The sequence below is a fragment of the Hemitrygon akajei genome, chromosome 3 (assembly GCF_048418815.1).
Source record: "Hemitrygon akajei chromosome 3, sHemAka1.3, whole genome shotgun sequence".
Lineage (NCBI taxonomy): Eukaryota > Metazoa > Chordata > Chondrichthyes > Myliobatiformes > Dasyatidae > Hemitrygon > Hemitrygon akajei.
The window spans coordinates 45,503,705-45,524,664 of record NC_133126.1 but is presented as its reverse complement, the minus strand read 5'-3'; the positions used below and the strand labels follow the sequence as shown (position 1 = coordinate 45,524,664).

At 39.9% G+C, this 20,960-nt stretch overlaps 1 protein-coding gene across 6 annotated transcripts in view; it reads right to left on the bottom strand.

The window, feature by feature from the left end:
* tdrd9 (tudor domain containing 9) overlaps window positions 1–20,960 on the bottom strand; it is a 150,930-nt gene that overhangs the window by 9,947 nt on the left and 120,023 nt on the right. For 5 of the 6 annotated variants that reach the window (XM_073039764.1, XM_073039766.1, XM_073039768.1 and 2 more), the window contains 6 exons: window positions 17,813–17,974; window positions 17,619–17,689; window positions 15,161–15,270; window positions 10,903–10,999; window positions 10,384–10,522; window positions 10,010–10,122 (listed from right to left, as the gene is read on the bottom strand). In XM_073039764.1, the coding sequence (XP_072895865.1) occupies window positions 10,010–10,122; window positions 10,384–10,522; window positions 10,903–10,999; window positions 15,161–15,270; window positions 17,619–17,689; window positions 17,813–17,974 (692 nt within the window). Of the gene's footprint in view, window positions 1–1,540; window positions 1,601–10,009; window positions 10,123–10,383; window positions 10,523–10,902; window positions 11,000–15,160; window positions 15,271–17,618; window positions 17,690–17,812; window positions 17,975–20,960 lie in introns of those variants that run through there. The other variant, XM_073039767.1, reaches the window with a different exon arrangement.

The window sequence follows — 20,960 nt, the reverse complement described above, 5'->3', positions numbered from 1 at the left end:
CATAAAGGTTTCTTTACCCTTACAGTTTTTTAACTCAATCCACAAAGATTCAACATTCTCTGATCCTATGTCTCCTCTTTCTAAAGATACAATTCCATCTCTAACCAACAGAGCCACACCACCACCTATGCCTTCCTATCTGTCCTTTTGATACAAAGTATATCCTTTAATGTTAAGCTCTCAACTTTGGCCTTCTTTCAGCCATAACTCTGTGATGCCCACAATGTCATACCCATCAATCTCTAATTGTGCCATGAATTCATCCACCTTTTTCCAAATGCTATGTGCATATAAATACAGAACCTTTAGTCCTGCATTCTTTGCCCTTTTGAATTTTGCCTCTGTGGTACAGTTTAACTCTTTGCTCTATGTGCATTTGTACCCAATCATTGGCTTGTCCTTCCTTACATTCATGTTACATCCATCATCCACTTGTAAACCTACTGGCTCACCCTCAGCTCTATCATACTGGTTTCCATTCCCCTGCCATATTAGTTTAAACTATTCCCAATTGCTCGAGTAAACCTGCCCCAGAAGAGGTCCCAATGATCCAGAAATCTGAATCCCTGCCCCCTGCTCCAATTCTCCAGCCACACATTTATCCACCACCTCATTCTATTCCTATCCTTACTGTCGAGTGGCACAGGCAGCAATCCTGAAATTACTACACTTGAGGTCCTGTTTCTCAGCTTCCTTCCTAACTCCCTGTATACTGTTTTCAGGACCTCCTCTCTTTATCTACCTATATGGTTGGTACCAATATGTACCAAAACTTCTGGCTGCTCACCCTCCCTTTTCAGGATATTGTGGACATATTCAAGAACTTGGTGGACCCTAGCACCTCGGAGGTAAACTAAGATCTATGTCTCTTTTTACTGTCCACTTTTATCTGCTCTCCTAACTACTGAGTCCCCTATTACTGCTGCCATCCTCTTCAGTTCCCTACCTTTCTGAGGCAAAAGGCCAGACTCAGTGCCAGAGCGATGGCTGCTGTTGCTTCCACCAGGTAGGTCACCCCCCCTCAAATAGTAATCAAAATGGAGTACTTATTGTTGAGGGAGACGGCCACAAGGGTGCTCTCCACTATCTGATATTCTCCCTTCCCTCTCCCGACAATCACAAATCATTTTCCCTGCATGATTTTAGTTTACTTCATTTCCCTAATTCGTGCTGCCAATTAATTACAAGATAAAATATGCCAATGACTCATCCTAAAAACTATTCTTGTTTAATAATCACATTTGATTAAAGTAATTCAATGATTCATGAGGTAGATTCAAACAAGACGCATTAGCTCCTTATGTCAGAACTCTTTTAGCTACTTGCATAATTTCCAAAACTGACTACTTGTCTGGGCCATCTTCTTCAGTTGTTGGTCTCGAGTCACTGCTTCTGGTCATCTCATAGGGAAACCTTCTTTACCACTGCAGACATAAGATCAGTCTTCCAGAGGGTGAAGTCGCAGAAAGCATCACACCTATAAGGTGTCCCTGACTGTGTCTTTAGATCCTGTAGATCAGCTGGTAGGGAGTTTTACAGACATTTTTAACCTCTCTCTGCATCAGGAGGTGGATTCCTTCTGCTTTATCATCCCAGCACTCTATTAAAACAAGATAATGTGCCTTAATGACTACCACTCAGTTGCTCCAACATCTACTATTGTGAAGTGCATGCATCAACTCCAGTATTTCAGACAACCTCAACCAACTGCAAATTGCCTACCACCAAAACAGGTCTGTGGCAGACACCATCTCCCTGGTCCTACATTTATCTCTGAAGCATCTGGAAAGTAAAGACACCTATGTCAGACTATTGTTTATGAACTACAATTTTGCCTTCAATACTATTATTTCAACAAGCATTTCCAAACTCTGGATCCTGGGAGTTAATGACTCCCTCTGCAACTGGATCCTTGATTTTCTGACCAAGGAACCACAATCAGTAAGGATAGGCAGTAACACATCTGCTAACCAAGGTTTTGCCCTCAGTTCCCTTCTTCTTGCATACTCATGACTGCATGGTTAGATTCTTCTCTGAATCATCTACAAGTTTGAGGATGATGCTACTGTTGTGGGCTGTATCTCAAATAACGAGCTGGAGTACCTGAAGGAGATAGAGAGCTTAGTGACATGCTAGTATGACAATAACCCTTCCCTCAATGCTAAAAAATAAGAGCGGATCATTGACTTCAGAAAGGGGGAGCAGAGCAAATGGACTTGTCTACGTCAACTGTGTTGAGTTGAGAAGGTTGAGAGCTTGAAGTTCCTAGGTGTGAACACCATATCCTGGTCCAACCACAATGATGGGACGGCCAAAGAAGCTTAGCAATTTAGCATACTACATCAACTCTTACCAATTTTTATATCAATGCACAATAGAAAGCGGTCTGTCTGGATGCACACTGGCTTGGTACGGCAACTGTTCTGTGCATGATGGGAAGAAACTGCAGATAGCTGTGGATACAGCTTAGCATTTCATATAAATCAGCCTCCCCTCAATGGTCTCCATCTGTACTTCTTGTTGCCTTAGTGACTGAATGAGGCCTCCACTGGGTCAGGGTCGACCAAGATATTTCATCCTAGCTATCTAGATATGCAAGTCAGGGCAGTATAAGGTGGAGAGCACAATGACACCCATGTAGCAAATCTCCCCTCTTCAAGCACCTGATGAACCCAAAGGAATGGCAGAGACTGAAACAGTTTGGCACTTGCAGCATCGCATGAGTTGCCAGTCAATGTTGAATTCAAAGGGCAGTTTTAGGGACTCTAACTCCGGAATGTTTTCCCTTTCAGGGTTTACTCCTGAAGCCTTCCCAATGAACGGGTCTAGCTGCAAGGCAGCAGTTTTCCCATTTCCTAGATGAGCTGCCAACCACAGCTGACAAACCCCATCTGCCCAAACCAACTGGTTTTAAGGCGTCAGTAATCCGCCTTTGCCCCCTCTCCTGTCAATAGAAATTGTTTCACCAGGCTTAGTAGTTAAGTCACACCTGAAGGTCAAGAGCTGGACTTGGTTGTTAGAGGCTATTTGAGGCATCTAATAGGTAGTGGGAGCTTATTCCTATTTCCACTGCCATCTATAGCAGTTTTAAGGCAGTTATAATCAAAGACTCCATCCATCCCAGATTTTCTCTCTTCTCCCCTCTCCTGTCAGGCAGAAGATGTGAAAGCCTTAAAGCACATACAAACACCGTCTCAGAACAGCTTCAATCCCACTGTTATCAGGCTCTTGAATGGACCTCTTTTATGATGAGATGGACTCTTGGCCTCACAATCTACCTTATGACCTTGCACTTTACTGCTTACCTACACTACATTTTTAAGGTAGCTTTTACATTTTGTGTTGCATCGTATAGTTTCACCTTATTCTAGCTTAATGAAATGTGTAATGGACTTCCGGTAAGATGGCGACTGTTTAGCTGCTCCGAACTTTTGTTCCGTTACTGTCGCTATCTTTGCACTAAATGTCTTCATGTTTTAAACCTTAGTTAGGAATTTTTTCGGTATCTCTTACTTCCCTGCGAATATATCTAACTTACAATGTCAAGCAAGAGTTCTAAATCCGGGAGAAAGGAAGCTACGGCTCTCAGACGAGACTCTGGCTGTGCTCGGAAAGCTTCGAGACGAAATTTTAAAGGAATTTAAAACCGCTTTCAAACAGTTGGAAGACAAACTGGATCGGATCAACAATAAAGTGGACAAACATGCCGAACACCTATCTCGCATCGATTCAACTTCTGAAGATTTAGAAAGTCGTGTTCGATACTTGGAGACTCTCTGTTCCAGCTTAGAGGGAAAATGTAACAAATTCCTTTCCAAAATGGTGGATCTTGAAAATAGCAGTAGACGCTGCAATCTTAGAATTCTTGGATTGCCAGAGGCAACCGAACAGGGATCAACCGTGAAGTTTTTCGCCGAGTTTCTCTGTGAGATATTCGGGAAAGATTTGCTTCCAAAGCCGCCCGAGCTCGAACGGGCACACAGAGTTTACGTTCCCCCTGGAATTCTGGGCTCCCGTTCGCGACCAGTAATCTTGTGTTTCCATCAATACCAGGTAAAACACAGTCTGATTGTGGAGGCACGTCGCAGGGGGTCTCTTCCTTTCCAGGATAGAACCATTCACTTTGTGGAAGATTTTACACCCCAGACCTTAAAGTTGCGCGCTGAGTTTAAAGGCGTAATGAAAGTGCTGTTTGATCGTGGTTTTAAACCCTCTCCGCAATCCTGCTGATCTACGAATCAAGCTTAATACTGGAAAATACAAGTGGTTCAAATCAGTGAAGGAAGCTGAAGCATTTGTGGCAAGTCTTCCGGCTATCCAGTCATCTTCGGAATCTGATCGGACCTCATAAAATGGTGGATAAGTACTCCTCGTAGTAAAATTACTTTTTCTGGACTCAGACTTCACTTGAATCACTCAGACATTATTCATTGAAACTCTAAGGGCTGTTGACAATCTCTCCCAGGATTTGGTGTGTGTGTAATCTATTTTTACTCTTGTATAACCTTATCTACAGAGTTTTACAACTGACTCTAACTTGTTTTGGAGGTTCGAAGTCTTTAGTGAAGGCCTCCCTGTTTGTTGGTTCACAGTTTAATTGCTGATTTATTTTTCCTTTTTTTATATTTATTTATTTTTTTCCTTTCTTCACCCCTTTTTTCTAATCTCTGAATTTTTTTCTCTCCTCTCTGTAAATGGTTGATAAATACTCGTCTTGAATTTATAATTTTCCCCTTCCTCTTTTTTTTTTACCTTTTTTTCCCCTTTCTCTTACTTTATTCTTCTATAATTTTTCGCGGGTAGGTTAGTTTTGGTTTTCTTCCGATTTTCTCTGTATTAAGTTTTATATTTCTGCAGAAGGTGTTCTAATCTGTAGTTATGTTTTCTAGTGCGTAAACTAGTTACTATTTGCTATAGTATTTATACGGAACTGTTGTCAATGACACAGATCTGGAAGTTGTATTTGGGTTAATTTTTTTGGTAGAGCTAGCTACTTGTTTTGGTAGCCGTCTAGTTTTGGGTTGTGTGGGTGGGGTGGATTTTCCAGTTCCAACATCACTCACTGTATTTATTGTTTCTCTTTATTGCTCAGGACATGTATATGTTTTGATTTTATGAATCTATGTTTACATCTCTGCTCCCAGACTGCTAGTGTACTGCTTGACTTTTTATATGCCTGCTGCCTTTTATGCATTAGTAATTGATAATGGCTAGTGCACTTAAATTCGTGAGCTGGAATGTAAAGGGATTGAATCACCCTGTTAAAAGGAGGAAGGTATTCTCACATATCAAACAACTCAAAGCTGACATTGCTTTCCTTCAAGAAACTCATATTCGTTGTTTTGATAACTCCCGGCTTCTGTCAAAGTGGGCGGATCAGCATTTTCATTCATCCTTTGCCGCTAAAGCTAGGGGAGTCTCCATTCTTATTAACTCAAATATTCCTTTTGAACTCCATAATAAAATATCTGATACAAATGGCCATTTTATTATTGTTTCTGGTAAACTATATAACACTAAAGTTGCACTAGCAAACCTGTATGCTCCCAACTTTGATGATGTTAACTTTTTTAAACGTTTTTTTCCTCACTACCAGACTTAAACTCATACTCTCTTATACTGGGTGGTGACTTCAACTGTTGGTTGGATCCTAAACTGGATCGATCGTCCTCTGTTACCAGATCACCTACTAAATCTGCCTTAGCTATCCAATCGTTTCTCTCTAATTTTGGTATCTCTGATATATGGCGTTTCCTCCATCCTACGGAGAGAGATTATCCTTTTTTCTCACATGTTCACCATACCTTCACTAGAATTGACTATTTCTTACTCGATAACCAACTTATCCCATTTGCCCACTCTTGTGACTATCAGAGTATACTGATTTCTGACCATGCCCCAATTACCCTCTCTCTGAACTTTCCTGGTCTCCCTCAGAGGAATAAACACTGGCGGTTTGATTCAACTTTATTATCGGATGATGATTTTGTAAAATTTATTAAGGATCAGATAACCTTTTATTTTAACACTAATACATCACCTGAAGTGCCATCCCAGATTGTCTGGGATGCCATGAAAGCATATCTGAGGGGTCAAATAATCTCTTACACAGCAAATCTCAACAGAAGATCCCGTGCAGATCGATCAGACCTCATTAACCAGATTAAAGATTTGGATCAAATATATGCCCAAACTAAGAACCCTGAATTATACAAGAAGCGCGTTGAACTCCAAACTAAATTTAACCTTCTGTCCACTCAAACTGTCGAACGCCAACTTCTCGAAAGCAAGAGTCGCTTTTACATTCATGGGGATAAGTCTGGTAAATTCCTAGCCAATCAGCTGAGGCGTTCCAAAGCCAAACAACATATTACAAAGATCCGGAAGGAGAACGGAGACCTTACATCGGATCATTTAGAAATTAATGACGCATTTAAAAAAAAATTTTCTCAGCTTTATTCCTCTGAATCTCTGAATGACAATATCTCTGTTGATCAATTTTTACAGAATCTGAATATCCCCTCACTCTCATCTGATTTCAAAGCCAAACTCAATGCGCCTATATCATCAGAAGAAATATCTTTTGCAATTTCTGCACTGTCCTCAGGGAAATCTCCTGGACCTGATGGGTTCCCTGTAGAATTTTATAAATCATTTTCTTCACTTCTTTCTCCTCAGTTACTTTCAGTATTATCTGACTCGTTTAATTACGGCAAATTGCCACCCTCTTTCAATGAGGCATCTATTATTCTTCTTTTAAAAAAGGGCAAAGACCCAACAGAGTGTTCCTCGTACAGGCCGATCTCTCTGCTCAATGTTGATGTAAAGGTCTTAGCTAAAGTGTTGGCTCATAGATTAGAAACCGTTATTCCCTCCATTATCTCTGGTGACCAAACAGGCTTTATTAAAAACCGTCTCCTTTTTTTAAACATTCGGCATCTATTTAATATTTTATACTCAGCTCCAACTGGGACTCCTGAATAACTCCTGTTATTTCCCTCGATGCGGAGAAAGCATTTGATCGTATAGAGTGGAACTACCTTTCTGCAGTCTCAGAAAAATTTGACCTCGGCCGCAGTTTCATCTCTTGGATCCAATTGCTGTACCTGTGTCCTACTGCTTCTGTTTTAACTAATTTTCAGAAATCCCAAGTATTTAATCTCAAACGTGGCACCCGTCAGGGATGCCCCCTTAAGTCCCTTTCTCTTTGATTTGGCTATAGAACCTCTGGCGATAGCATTTCGAAACTGTCCTGAATTGACTGGGATTTGGAGAGGGGGTGTTGAACATAAAGTTTCTCTCTATGCTGATGACTTATTACTCTTTCTCTCAAATCCGTCTACATCCTTACCTCTAATGTTTTCACTTCTTGACCAGTTTAGCCAGATCTCTGGCTATAAACTTAAGAGTGAACTTTTCTCAATTAATAAAGAAGCACAAGAACTAATATTTCGTGATCTCCCTTTTAAAGTAGTCCATAATCAATTTACTTATCTTGGAATTACAGTCACAAGGAAGTTTAAAGATCTCTTTCGTGAAAACTTTGTCAACCTTTCATATGCTATAAAACAGAGTCTGGTACAATGGTCACCTCTATCTATGTCTTTGGTAGGTCGTATTAATGTTGCTAAAATGTATGTTCTCCCCAAATTTTTATACTTATTTCAATCTATCCCAATTTTTATTCCTAAATCTTTTTTTGATTCCTTAGACTCTATTATTTTGTCATATCTGTGGCAGAATAAGCGCTCTAGAATTAATAAAATCCACCTCCAAAAATCTAAAAAAGAGGGTGGCATGGCTTTACCTAACTTTCGTTTATATTATTGGGCAGCCAATATATGCTGTGCTACCTTTTGGTCTTTTTTCATGGCCAACCCGAGTGCCCTAATTGGGTGGCAATGGAGTTGAGCTCCACTAAAGAATTATCTATCTCTGCACTTCTTGGCTCTGCACTCCCTAGCAGTCTGCCCAGATCAATAGCTAATCCTCTTGTTGGAGACACTTTGCGTATATGGGCTCAGTTTAGGAAATGCTATGGTTTCCAGGGGTTTTCCGTTTCTAGCCCTGTCGCACATAATCACCTTTTTTTACCTACTACGTACGATTCAGCATTCCATGTTTGGTATAGGAAGGGCATTAGACATTTTGAAGATCTTTACATTGATAATCGCTTCGCTTCTTTTCAACAGCTCTCTGTTAAGTTCAACCTGCCTAACGCTCACTTTTTCAGATATCTCCAAATCCGACACTTTATTGCTCCTTTAATTCCTAACTTTCCTGAAATGCCTGCGAAAAATGCTATGGACCTATTTATTTCCATTAATCCACTAGGTAAAGGTTTAATATCAATTATTCGAGATAAACTAGCAGCCTTACGACGGGCCCCTGTGGATAAAATTAAAATGGCCTGGGAGCAGGATTTAAATATCTCCTTATCCGAGGAGAGCTGGGACTCAGTTCTCAAATCGGTTAACTCAACCTCTCTTTGTGCTCGCCATTGCCTTTTACAGTTTAAGATTGTTCATAGAGCCCATATGTCTAAATCTAAACTATCTCGATTCTACCCTGGCATTAGCCCACTCTGTGATAAATGCAAGAGGGGCGTGGCCTCTCTCATCTATATGTACTGGCTCTGTCCTAGCTTGGAGAAATTCTGGAAAGATGTCTTCACTACATTATCGGGTATTCTGAATCAGCACTTAGAACCAAACCTCTTAATTGCTCTGTTTGGTTTTTGGGGCGAGACAGATTTATGTCTGGGTCCGACCAAATGCCGAATACTATCCTTTGCCTCTCTCCTGGCTAGACGCTTGATCCTCCTTAAATGGAGAGATGTTGCCCCGCCCACTCATGCGCAATGGCTTAACGATATTATGGCCTGCTTGGACCTCGAAAAAATTCATTATTCAGTTCTTAATTCGGATCTAAAGTTCCATAAGGTCTGGGGACCTTTTATCGAGTACTTTCATAACCTTCCTCTTGACTAGGGGTTTTTTTTTTTTCGTTTTTTTTCTTCTTTTCCGTCCCTTGCTTTCAGCTCCCTTTTTTTTCTGGTAGTAGGCATTATTATCCTCTGTTGCTAAGTGTATTCACAGTCTGGGAGTTTGACTGTCCCGACCTATACTCTTTATACTGTGTTGTGGTCGGTCTGGAGTAGTTGTTGTTGTTTTTTATCTTGTGTTGTGGGGCTTGGGGAGGACACTAAGCTTACTTGTCTTTAATTTAGGTGCTTTTTTGTTAAATTCTCTTCCTTTGTAGCATATTGTTATTGTATGCTTAATTTTGCACTGTATTAGTGCTCCTCATTGGGATTTGGAGTTTTTAATTTGTAAAATGTTTTGAAAAACTAATAAAAAAAGTTTAAAAAAAAGAAAGAAATGTGTAATGATTAAATCTGTATAAACAGTATGCAAGGTAAGCCTTTTACTCTATCTTGATACATGTGACAATAATAAACCAATCTCTTTCTTCACATACTTTGCTTAAATCTTTAGTTTCTTTAAACAGCCTATATTCCAAACCTCATCTATCCTCACAAAACTCAATGGGATACTTAACATACCTCTGGCTGCTACATTCGTCTACACCTCTTTCACATTCACAACTTTCTTTCATTCCTCTGTTCCTGTCAAATTTACTGGAGTCAAAACTATTGGACATCAAACATCGATATTGCTTACTTTTCTCCAAAAGGGATAAATCCGAACAATGATATCAGATGTTCTGAACAATATTCTAATCACCATCACAGCCATTAAATCCTTCACTATATACTAGTAATATTCTGATGTGACAAGCTTCAAAGTATTCTGTTCATTATACAACTTTGGAATTTGGTTATAATGCATAAAAGGAAAAGCTACACACTCAAAAATATAAATCATTTACCAGTTTGCAAAGATTCAATACTCAAATCTAGTCACTTCTCTGTCTTTGTACTGTATAACTAATTGGTCACCCTGGAAATTAGCAGTACATTAAGTAAGAGAAATTGCACAGGCCTTACTCTAACAACCTAAGGCGAGCTTCATTTTGCAGTTTCTGTATTTCTTCATGTTTCCATGAACTCAGGAACTTATCACAAACTAACTTGTTGATGGTGCTTCGCAACAGATTGATCTAGAAAAAAATAAGAATCATGGTACTACTTATGTACATTTTCACAATTAAAACTTAAGTCTCATCTGCAGAGAAAAGCACAGTTAAATTGGTCATTTAATTTAAGTTGTTAATCTAAGAAAAATAGTTAGGCTGTAACATGTTCATCTGAAATCAGAAGATACAAATTTCATATGGAGGATTTAAACACTATTTAAAATGCCCAATGTTATTTTGCTGTGGACTAAGTTCCTTGCATTTGATAAAGTAATATAACACTACCTCCAAAATGTCATTAGCATCAAAATGCACATCAAATGTAACTTCCAGATCATGTTCTTCCAATATAGGGGCACTAATAACTGGATTCCAACCTAAACCACACAAAGCACCGATATAATGTTTTCTTAATCTGTCAGTCCTGAAGAGACAACACAAAACAGAATTAGTAACGCATGCAAAATAGAGTGAAATGTTCACCCTTCCCATCCCAATATCTAATCTGTCTGGTATCATTGTATACTTAAGCAAGGCTGGAGAAATGACTGCTCTTACCAAATGGGTTTACGTGAAATAAACTATACAGAGTAAGAATGTATTGTATATGGTAATACAAGAAAACCTATTGTTTTAAATGCAGTGTTTGTGATTAAAAAAATAAACAGTGCTGGTGACATGCAAGTGTCTCATTTCACTGCACTGGTTCAGGGAAGATAAATAGAATATATTAAGTAACAAGAATAAAACTCAGTGAGTAATAGGCATGTAATATATAACCCTCTTGCTCATTTTCACATGTACCTCAGTTCCATGACTGGAGCAAATATCATACATATTAGAGCTGGTAACCCATGAATGTTTGGCATCAACGTTGTTCCTCGCACAATCATAGTTGAGCCTGCAAAACCAAAAATAAAGAACTACAGTATATGTTTGATGCTAAATTAATCAACTCAGTCTGCTATCATTCTTCAAAAAATTTTACCAAGAAAATTGCATTTATAAATAACGCAAAACTCAAAGGTGGTTTATGAAGGCATATGATGGTGCTTTTCACTATTCTTTTAAAAACTGAGATTCCATAAGACCATATGACATAGGAGCAGAATTAAGCCATTCAGCTCATCAATTCTGCAACACCATTCGATCATGGCTGAGGAGATGCTGTTGCCAATCTGAACTGACTAGGGTCTATAAGGAGACCCCAGGATTCAATTGCACAAGGAAGTATTGAGGCCAAAGTCTTGAAGCTTATTTATTAGTTTTGAGGGGAAGATGGTATTGAATGCTAAACTGTACTTTATAAAGAGCACCCTGATGTGCGCATGTTTGCTGTCCAAATGTTCCAGAGTTGAGTGAAGAGCCAATGAGATGGCATCTGCTATGGACCTGTTGTTCTGGTAGGCAAATTGGAGTGGATCCAAATTACCTCTCAGGCAGCAGCAATATGTTTCACCTCCAACCTCTCAAAACACTTCATCATCATGGACATATGTGCAATTGGACAATAATCACTGACGCAGATCACTACGCTCTTCTTGGACACCAGTATAACTGAAGCCTCCTTGAAGCAAGTGAATACCACACACTGCCAAAGTGAGAGTTAAAGATCTCAGTGAACAGACCAACCAGCTGATCAGCACAGGTCTTTAGTACGTGGCCAGGTATTCTGTCCGCTCAAGATGTTTTCTGAAAGCAGCTTGCATGTTAGCTTCAGAAACTGAAATTACAGAATCATCGGGGGATGCTTGAGTTTTAGATGGTTCCTCCATGTTCTGATTGTTAAAACTCAATCTAGCCCTTTTGATATTTGGTGGATTTCAGCAAGATGCCCCTCTCTTTTATCTGAACTCCAGCGAGTGCAGGCCCAGAGCCAAACTCTCCTCATAAGTTCCTTTCACTCCCAGAATCATTCTTGAAAACCTGAGGACCTCTCATATGTCAGTACATCCTTTCTTAGATAAGGGACCTGAAACTGCACAAGTACTCCAACCATGTTCTGACCAGATTACAAAGCCTCAGCATTACATCATTGCTTTTATATTCCAGTCATCTGGAAATGAATGCTAACATTGCATTTGCCTTCCTTTAGGGAATGCTGCACTTCCAATTTGTGAATTTACTTCCTGTTTATAAAATAGACTATACCTTTACTCTTTCAACCAAAGTGCATTACCATACATTTCCCTGCACTGGATTCCACCTGCCACTTCTTTGCCCATTCTCCTAATCTGTCCAAGTCCTTCTGCAAACTGTCTACTTCCTCAGCACTACCTTCCACTCCACCCATCTTTATATCATCCACAAACTTGGCCACAAAGCCATCAACTCTGTCATCCTGATTATTAACATATAACATGAAGAGATCACTGCAGTTCTCCACTAATCACCGGCAGCCAACCAGAATGTACCCCATTTAGTCTTAACCTTTGCCTTCTGCCAACTATCCATTCTTTTATCCATGCCAATATCTTTTCTGCAATACCAAAGGCTCTTTGAATTGAATTGACTTTATTTCTTACATCCTTCACAAACATGATGAGTAAAAATCTTTATGTTACGTCTCCATTTATATATGCAATCATAGTAATTTATAATAAATAGAACAGTCAATCTAATATAGTGTACACTTAAGTCAGCATGAGTTCATCAGTCTGATGGCCTGGTGGAAGAAGCTGTCCTGGAGCCTGTTGGTCCTAGTGTTTATGCTGCAGTACCATTTTCTGGATGGTAGCAGCTGGAATAGATTGTGGTTGGGATGGCTTCAGTTCCCAATGGTCCTACGGGGCCTTTTTACACACCTGTCCATCTCCCACCCCCCATCCTCATCACATTCTACAGGGGTTGTATTGAGAGTATCCTGAGCAGCTGCATCACTGCCTGGTTTGGAAATTGAACCATCTCAGATCACAAGACCCTGCAGCGGATAGTGAGGTCATCTGAGAAGATCATTGGGGTCTCTCTTCCCGCCATTACGGACATTTACACTACATGCTGCATCTGCAAAGCAAACAGCATTATGAAGAACCCCAAGCACCCCTCATACAAACTCTTCTCCCTCCTGCCATCTGGGAAAATGCACCTAAGCATTCGGGCTCTCACGACCAGACTATGTAACAGTTTCTTCCCCCCAAGCTATCAGACTCCTCAATACCCAGAGCCTGGACTGACACCTTACTGTCCTATTGTCTTGTTTATTATTTATTGTATTGCCTGCACTGTTTTGTGCACTTTATGCAGTCCTGGGTAGGTCTGTAGTCTAGTGCTGTTTTTTTCTACGTTTTTTTTTTACATAGTTCAGTCTAGTTTTTGTACTGTGTCATATAACACCATGGTCCTGAAAAAACATTGTCTCATTTTTTACTATGTACTGTACCAGCAGTTATGGTCGAAATGACAACAAAAGTGACTTGACTTGACTTAAATGTCCTGAATCATGGGAAGTTCACAACTACAGATGCGCTGGGCTGTCCACACCACCCTCTGCAGAGTCCTGCAATTAAGGGAAGTGCCATTCCCATACCAGGCAGTGAGGCAGCCAGTCACAATGCTCTCAATTGTGCCCCTGTAGGAAGTTCTTCGGATTTGGGGTCCAATACCAAACTTCCTTAAATGTCTAAGGTGAAAGAGGCGCTGTTTTGCCTTGTTCACCACACAGCTGGTGAGAACAGACCACTTGAGATCCTCGGTAATGTGGATGCTGAGGAACTTAAAGCTGTTTACCCTCTCAACCCCAGATCCTTTGATGTCAATAGGGGTTAGCCCATCTCCATTCCTCCTGTAATCCACAACCAGCTCCTTTGTTTTCACGACATTGAGGTAGAGATTGTTTTCTTGACAACACTGTGTCAGAGAGATGACTTCTTCCCTGTAGGCCACCTCATTATTGTTTAAGATAAGGCCAATCAATGTGGTGTCATCGACAAATTTAATTAGATTAGAGCTGTGGGTGGCGACACAGTCATGGGTATACAGGGAGTAAAGGAGGGGACTCAGTATGCAGCCCTCAGGGGCTCCTGTATTGAGAGTCAGTGAGTTGGAGGTGACAGAGCCCACTCTTACAACTTGCTGGCGTGAGGCACCTTGTCAAAGGCCTCCTGAAACTCCAGTAAACAACATCCACTGACACACCTTTGTCTATCCTGCCTGTTATTTTCTCAAAGAATTTCAATGGATTTGTCAGGCAAGGATTTCCCCTGAAGGAAACCATGCTGACTTTTGCCTATTTTATCACATCCCTCCAAGTACTCCGAAATCTCTTCTTTATTTTGGTATCAATCCTGTTGAAGAATAAGCCATTTCATCCCTCTATGTGCCAGACAGAAAACAGCACACATCCACACATGATTTAAAGACAATTTAGTATCCTATTAATACATGTGGCTGCTCAACCTCATTACTGGACTCTCACACTAAGCGTGATGATTCCAATGAAAACTGCAAGGTAGGAGCTGTTAACAGAATGATTTAAGCCATAAGTGGTATTCAGTATCCAAGTTATGGTCAGTAGCATGTAAAATTTGGGAGATGAAGCCATGCTCTGCACCACTAGGAGAAACTGAGTGTAACTTTGTAAACATTTACTTATGTCCATGGAAAATGTATTACAAATGATGACATTGATACCAAATATACACAGTGTAGACATGATTTTCCAAATGGCCTCCGTCAATGCTGAAATTGTAAAACAAGAGATTCTGCAGATGCTAGAAATCTTCAGCAACACACACATACTCAGCAAATCAGGAATAATCCAATAAGAGAAATAAACATCAATGTTTTGGGCTGAGATTCTACATTAGAATTCTACGCTGAAATCTTTTTGTTCTGACACGTGTTCAGCGTCACATTATAGTTGAGGCCAATTATGCTCACCCATCTTACTCAGTGTGGAAGATCCAGATCCATCTGCAGGACATAATTTGCCAACTTATCAAATGATTTTATGCATAGATGTGAAAAAAATAATATCCTATGTAAACTTTGGGATGTCAACAAGCATCGTTAGCTTAAACGAGCAAACTATAATATGCCCTGTTTGAAAAAAACTTTTAAGTACCTGAGGCATTTACTGACACTGATGCAGCAACCAATAACCTCTGGTGTACATCTTCAGGAGCATCATTTACAGCAACTGAATTTATGCTCTGGCTTTCAATTGAAACATACCTGGGCAAAATTAAAAATTGAGCAATTTGATAGAATTAAGTTAGCTGCATTTAAACAAAATATGCCTCTAAAAAGTACTCAGGGTTTTAAACCAACCAAATTTTGAATTATGTTGAAACACATTTAAGTCTGTTAACTACCATTTACAATATGTACTGTTCGAAGACAATCAATAATTTATGTCCAACTTTTTTATCATACGAACAATTAAAAGGAAGACCAAGAAAATATAAGTTAACTTCAGGCATTTCATAACCAAGTTCTTAGAAGTGAATATTACCAATAGCCTGTCCCGTTCCAACGACATTGATGCTACAGCTAAGAAAACTCCACTTTCCACAGGAGGATAAAACATTCCTTTTGACCTTTAGAGATACACCATAGAAAACATCCTATCCTGATGCATCACAGCTTGGTACGACAACTAGTATGGCCAAAGGAAATGGGCGAGATTATTAGTCTCTCTCTTCAGTTTTGACTGTGGAGAAAATGATAGAAGGAAACAAGGAAAAATGAGTGTTGTTGTCTTCTATCATATACGAATTAGCAAGGTGGTGGTATTGGAGGCCTTAAAGTGCATGAAGGTAGATAAATTCCCAGTGCCAGACATGATGCATTCTCAGACTTTGTGGAAAGCCAATAATTATGGAAGAAATTTCATGACATATGTTAGTGATTCTGATTCTGGCCTTTGCAGAGAGTTTTGTTTCACCTCTGGTCACAGATGAGGTCCCAGTGGACTGGAAAGTGGCCATTGTGCTGCCACCATTGAAAAACGGAAGCCAAAAAGAAACCAGTACAGGCCAGTGAACGGGCTTACTTGGATTATTGTGTATAGTTTTACTCATCCTGTTACAAGGAAGACGCGATAAAACAAAAAACAAAAATTACTAGATGTTGTCTGGACTTGGGGGCCTATGTTGCAAGGAGAGGGTGTGTAGACTAGGACTTCATTGCCTAGAACATCGGAGATTGAGGGATGACCTGATAGAGGTACAGTACTGTGCAAAAGTCTTCGGCTCATATATTTAGCTAGAATGCCAAAACGTTTGCGCAGTACTGTCATAATTTTAGGTTCTACACTGTACTGATGCTGCAATTCGTTACACCTGTGAGTGATAATAAATCTGATTGTGATATGGTCTCTTTTGTGGACAGAGTGGGAAGGGGGCAGGGAGAGGGGAGGAAGCAGAAAGCACCAGACATTCTGTAATGATTAAATGACCTTGCCTGGTGTCTGCATCCAAGACAGGCTTTGCCCCTGGCACTCTTCTTCTGTCACTTGTCCCACCTTTACCCTCCCGTGGTGCTCCACCTTCTTCATTTCTAACATCCTTTATTCCCACTAGGTTTACAAACTTGTTCTCCCTTCCACATTGAAATACAGTCCTGTGCAAAAGTCTTAGGCACCAAGCTATATACATTTGCCCACGACTTTTGCACAGTACTGTATACAAGATCATGGGGGCATAGAAAGATTGAAAGCAGACCATTTTTCCAGGGAGTAAGTGCTAAAATCAGAAGGGCAGAGAGTTAAGATCAGAGGTGATGGATTTAAAAGGGACATCAGGAGCAGCTTCTTCACACAAAGGGTGATGTGTAATTGGAATGATCCGCCAGAAACAGATGAGCTCATTTGCAACATTTAAATACCATCTAGATAAGTACACAGATAGGAATGGTGTGGAGGACAAGGGTCCAAATGTGGGCAAATGGGACTAACTTGCTGGACAACACTGTTGACATGTATGATATATGCTGTTCGTATGCTGTATGACTTTACACATTTCATCTGAACTTGCCTCAAGCAGTATAGAGTGATTGACAAAGATTGATGTAAAATTCCAGTTTTAAAATCCTTGTTTCCAAAATCTCTCCATGACATTCTTCCTTCTCATCTTGCATCTCCTTTCACCCTCTTGCCTCCTGAGAAATCTGCTGGTAACTTATTCTACCTTCTTGATCATACCCATAACATAACTACCGGCGGTTATAATTTCTGCTTTAAATTTTAGAATTACTTCAATAAACTACTCCACTTTTATTTCCCTTTCTCCTCTTTTGGTTATCCACCCTAGTGTGTGGATTTTTAAATTTTTATTGGATAACAGTCCTGGTAAGCATCTTAGAATTCTTGGGAACATACAGACACAAAGTTTAATATGGCAGATGTTTTCTTGTATTGATAATGCAAAACCTATGAAGCTACTTCCAATATCTTAGGAATTATTTACAATAAGACAATAAAGTGAAAACTATCACTAATAATAATTACTGTTCTATTCTCCAAATACAAAAAAAAGTTCTATTAAAATAAAGATTTGTGTACTAGAGTTACTTTTACTTACCTGAACTTGGACATATTAGTCATACTACAAAACTTGGCCTGATAGGGATTAAAGGGACCACGCAAATAGACCTAAATATATTAAAAGACAATCAAGTCTGTAAACACAACTTTGCAGGAATACTTTAATTTTGAAAAGCAATTCATACTTAATAGATTAAATAACAATTTCCAATAAAATGACAATCATTTAACCTTTGTATTTGGAGAACCCAGTTTTGTAGTTGAGAAAGTTTTTATGAGTTCTTGAATTAGCTTCCAGTTTTCCTCCTTCTGAGTCCATATAGTCTGGCGACTTAAACCCATTGTTTTCTGGGGTGGAGACTGTAACGTGGTTCTGAGTTGTTCGTGACTTAGCTGGTTAAAAATATATACTGATATTAAAATATAGGCAGTCATAATGCAATTTAATGCAATAAAATTGAAATTGCAGTTGCTCTTACATAGTAAACACAATAAAAACAGCTTTCAGGTTATAAGAAGTGGTGATATATATGAAGGTACATGCAAACTGGAAATATGTCAGACCCTTTCTTGTCCTAAATTAACCCCAAACCAAGGACTTGTATATATGAGGCAGCCTTAACATACTCTGGCAAGGAGGAAGAAAAACTGGCTCCTCGTTGTAATTCAGGAGCCGAAAGGTAATGTTGCAGCTATATAGGACCCTGGTCAGATCCCATTTGGAGTACTGTGCTCAGTTCTGGTCGCCTCACTACAGGAAGTATGTGGAAGCTATAGAAATGGTGCAGAGCAGATTTACAAGGATGTTGCCTGGATTGGGGAGCATGCCCTTATAAGAATAGGTTGAGTGAACTCGGCCTTTTCTCCTTGGAGCGAAGGAGGATGAGAGATGACCTGATAGAGGTGTACAAGAGAGTGGCGAGTGCGTGGAATGGACTGCCAGCAATGGTGGTGGAGGCAGATATGATAGGGTCTTTTAAGAGGCTTTTACATAGGTACATGGAGCTTAGTAAAATAGAGGGCTATAGGTAAGCCTAGTAATTTCTAAGGTAGGGATGTGTTCAGCACAACTTTGTGGGCCAAAGGGCCTATATTGTGCTGTAGGTTTTCTATGTTTCAAGCTGGTTGGGACCTGTCAAAAGATATGATGCACCTTCACATCCATCTCATCCACATATCACTCAAATACATTCTTTTTCTTGGAAAAATATAAAAGGGATGTCAAAAACCCAGAGAATTAGAGACAACCAAATAAACTGTCATAATGCATTGCCAAGGCAAATACATTGTTACCTATTTCCTTATGTAAAAAAAGTATTGTATATTATCGCAATTCAAAGATTTGCAAAGAAATTACATTCGGGGCCACATTTTTAAGATACAGGAGTGGAAACTGGTGTTATCTACTGCTACTGTAGCCCATTCACTTCAAGATCAGAATCAGATTTAATACCACCGGCATATGTTGTGAAATATGTTAACTTTACAGCAGGTGTACAAAGAAATACATGATAAATAAACATAGAAAAAGAGTTACATTAAGCATTAACTGCCTATTATAGTGCAAAACAACAAATAAAAAAGTAGTGAGGTAGTGTTCATGGGTTCAAAGTCCATTTAGATGGCAGAGGGGAAGAAATATATAATCCCTGAGTGTGTGCCTCCATACTTCTGTACCCCCGTCTCTATAGTAACAGTGTGAAGAGGGCAGGTCCTGGTTGGTGAGGATCCTTAATAATTTACGCCGCCTTCCTAAGGCACCACTCCTTGAAGACTTCTCGGATAATAGAGAGGCTGACAGAGTTAAAGCTGACTAATTTTACAAGTTTCTGCAACTTACTTTTACCTTGTGTCGTAGCCAACTCCCTCCCCATACCAGACGGTGATGCAGCCAGACAGAATGCTCTCCACAGTATATTTGTAGAAGTTTGAGTGTTTTAGTTAACAAACCAAATCTCCTCTTAATGAAATATTGCCGCTGTCTTGCCTTCTTTATAGCTGCATCAATATATTGTGTCCAGGTTAGGTCCTCATAGATCTCGACACCCACAAACTTGAAATTGCTCACTCTCTCCACTTCTGAAGCCTCTATGATCGGTTTGTGTACTCTCATCTTACCCTTCCTGAAGTCCACAATCAGCTCATTGGTCTTGCTGACATTGAGTGCCAGGTTGTTACTGCGACTCCACTCAACTAACTGGTATATCTCACTCCTGTATGCCCTTTCGTCACCATCTGAAATTTTGCCAACAGTGGCAGTATCATCAGCAAAATTATAGATGCTGTTAGAGATGTGCCAAGCCACAGTCATGGGGGTAGACAGAATAAAGCAGTGAGCTAAGCACACATCCCTGTGGAGTGTCGGTGTTAATTGTGCGCAAGGTGGAGATGTTATTTCCAATCCACACAGATTGTGGTCTTCTGGTTAGGGAGTCAAGGATCCAGTTGCAGAGGGAGGTACAGAGGCCCAGGTTCTGTAGCTTTCTGATCAGGACTGTAAGAATGGTGTTAAATGCTGAGCTATTGTCAATAAACAGCATCCTGACATGGGTATTTGTATTGTCCAGGTGTGGAAAGCAATTGAGATTGCATCTGCTGTAGACTTATTGTGGTGATAGGCAAATTGCAGGGGAAGCAGGTCCTTCCTGAGACAGGTGTTGATCCCAGCCATGACCAACCTCTCAAAGTATTTCATCACCGTAGATCTGAGTGCTACTGGACGATAGTTGTTGAGGCAGTTCACACTGCTCCTCTTGGGCACCAGTATAATTGTTGCTATTTTGAAGCAGGTGTTCTATAATTCTGCATAAGTATGTCCCAAAATGTGATCAGATCTTCACACAAGTCCCAAAACTAGATAAAAAGAATCCAATTAAATAAATAACACAAGAAACATTATAACTTGTTCATTTATTTACTGAGAAAAATGATCCAACATTACATGTATTTGTTGGAAAAAGTATGTGAACCTCTGGGTTCTACAAAAGCCATTTGGAGTCAGATGTTCCAGTCAACAAGATGAGATTGGAGGTGTGGGCAGTAGAGGTGCCCTGCTCTATAAAAAAAAAAGACAGAGTCAGGTCACTGACAGAGCCTGCTGTCAAGAAAGATTTGTTTATGTGCACAATGCATCGACAAAAATAACTTTCAGAGGACTTTAGAGGAAGAATTGTAGATGTGCATGAAGCTGGAAAAGGGTACAAAAGTTTTTCTGAAGTCCCGAGTGTTCATCAAATATTTACAAATGGGGGAAACTCAGTACTGTTGCTATCCCTAGGCGTGGGCATCCTGCATAGATCATATCAAGAGCACTATGTGCAATGCTGAAGGAGGTTAACAGCAAAAGACCTGCAGAAATCTCTCGAACTTGCTGAAGTCT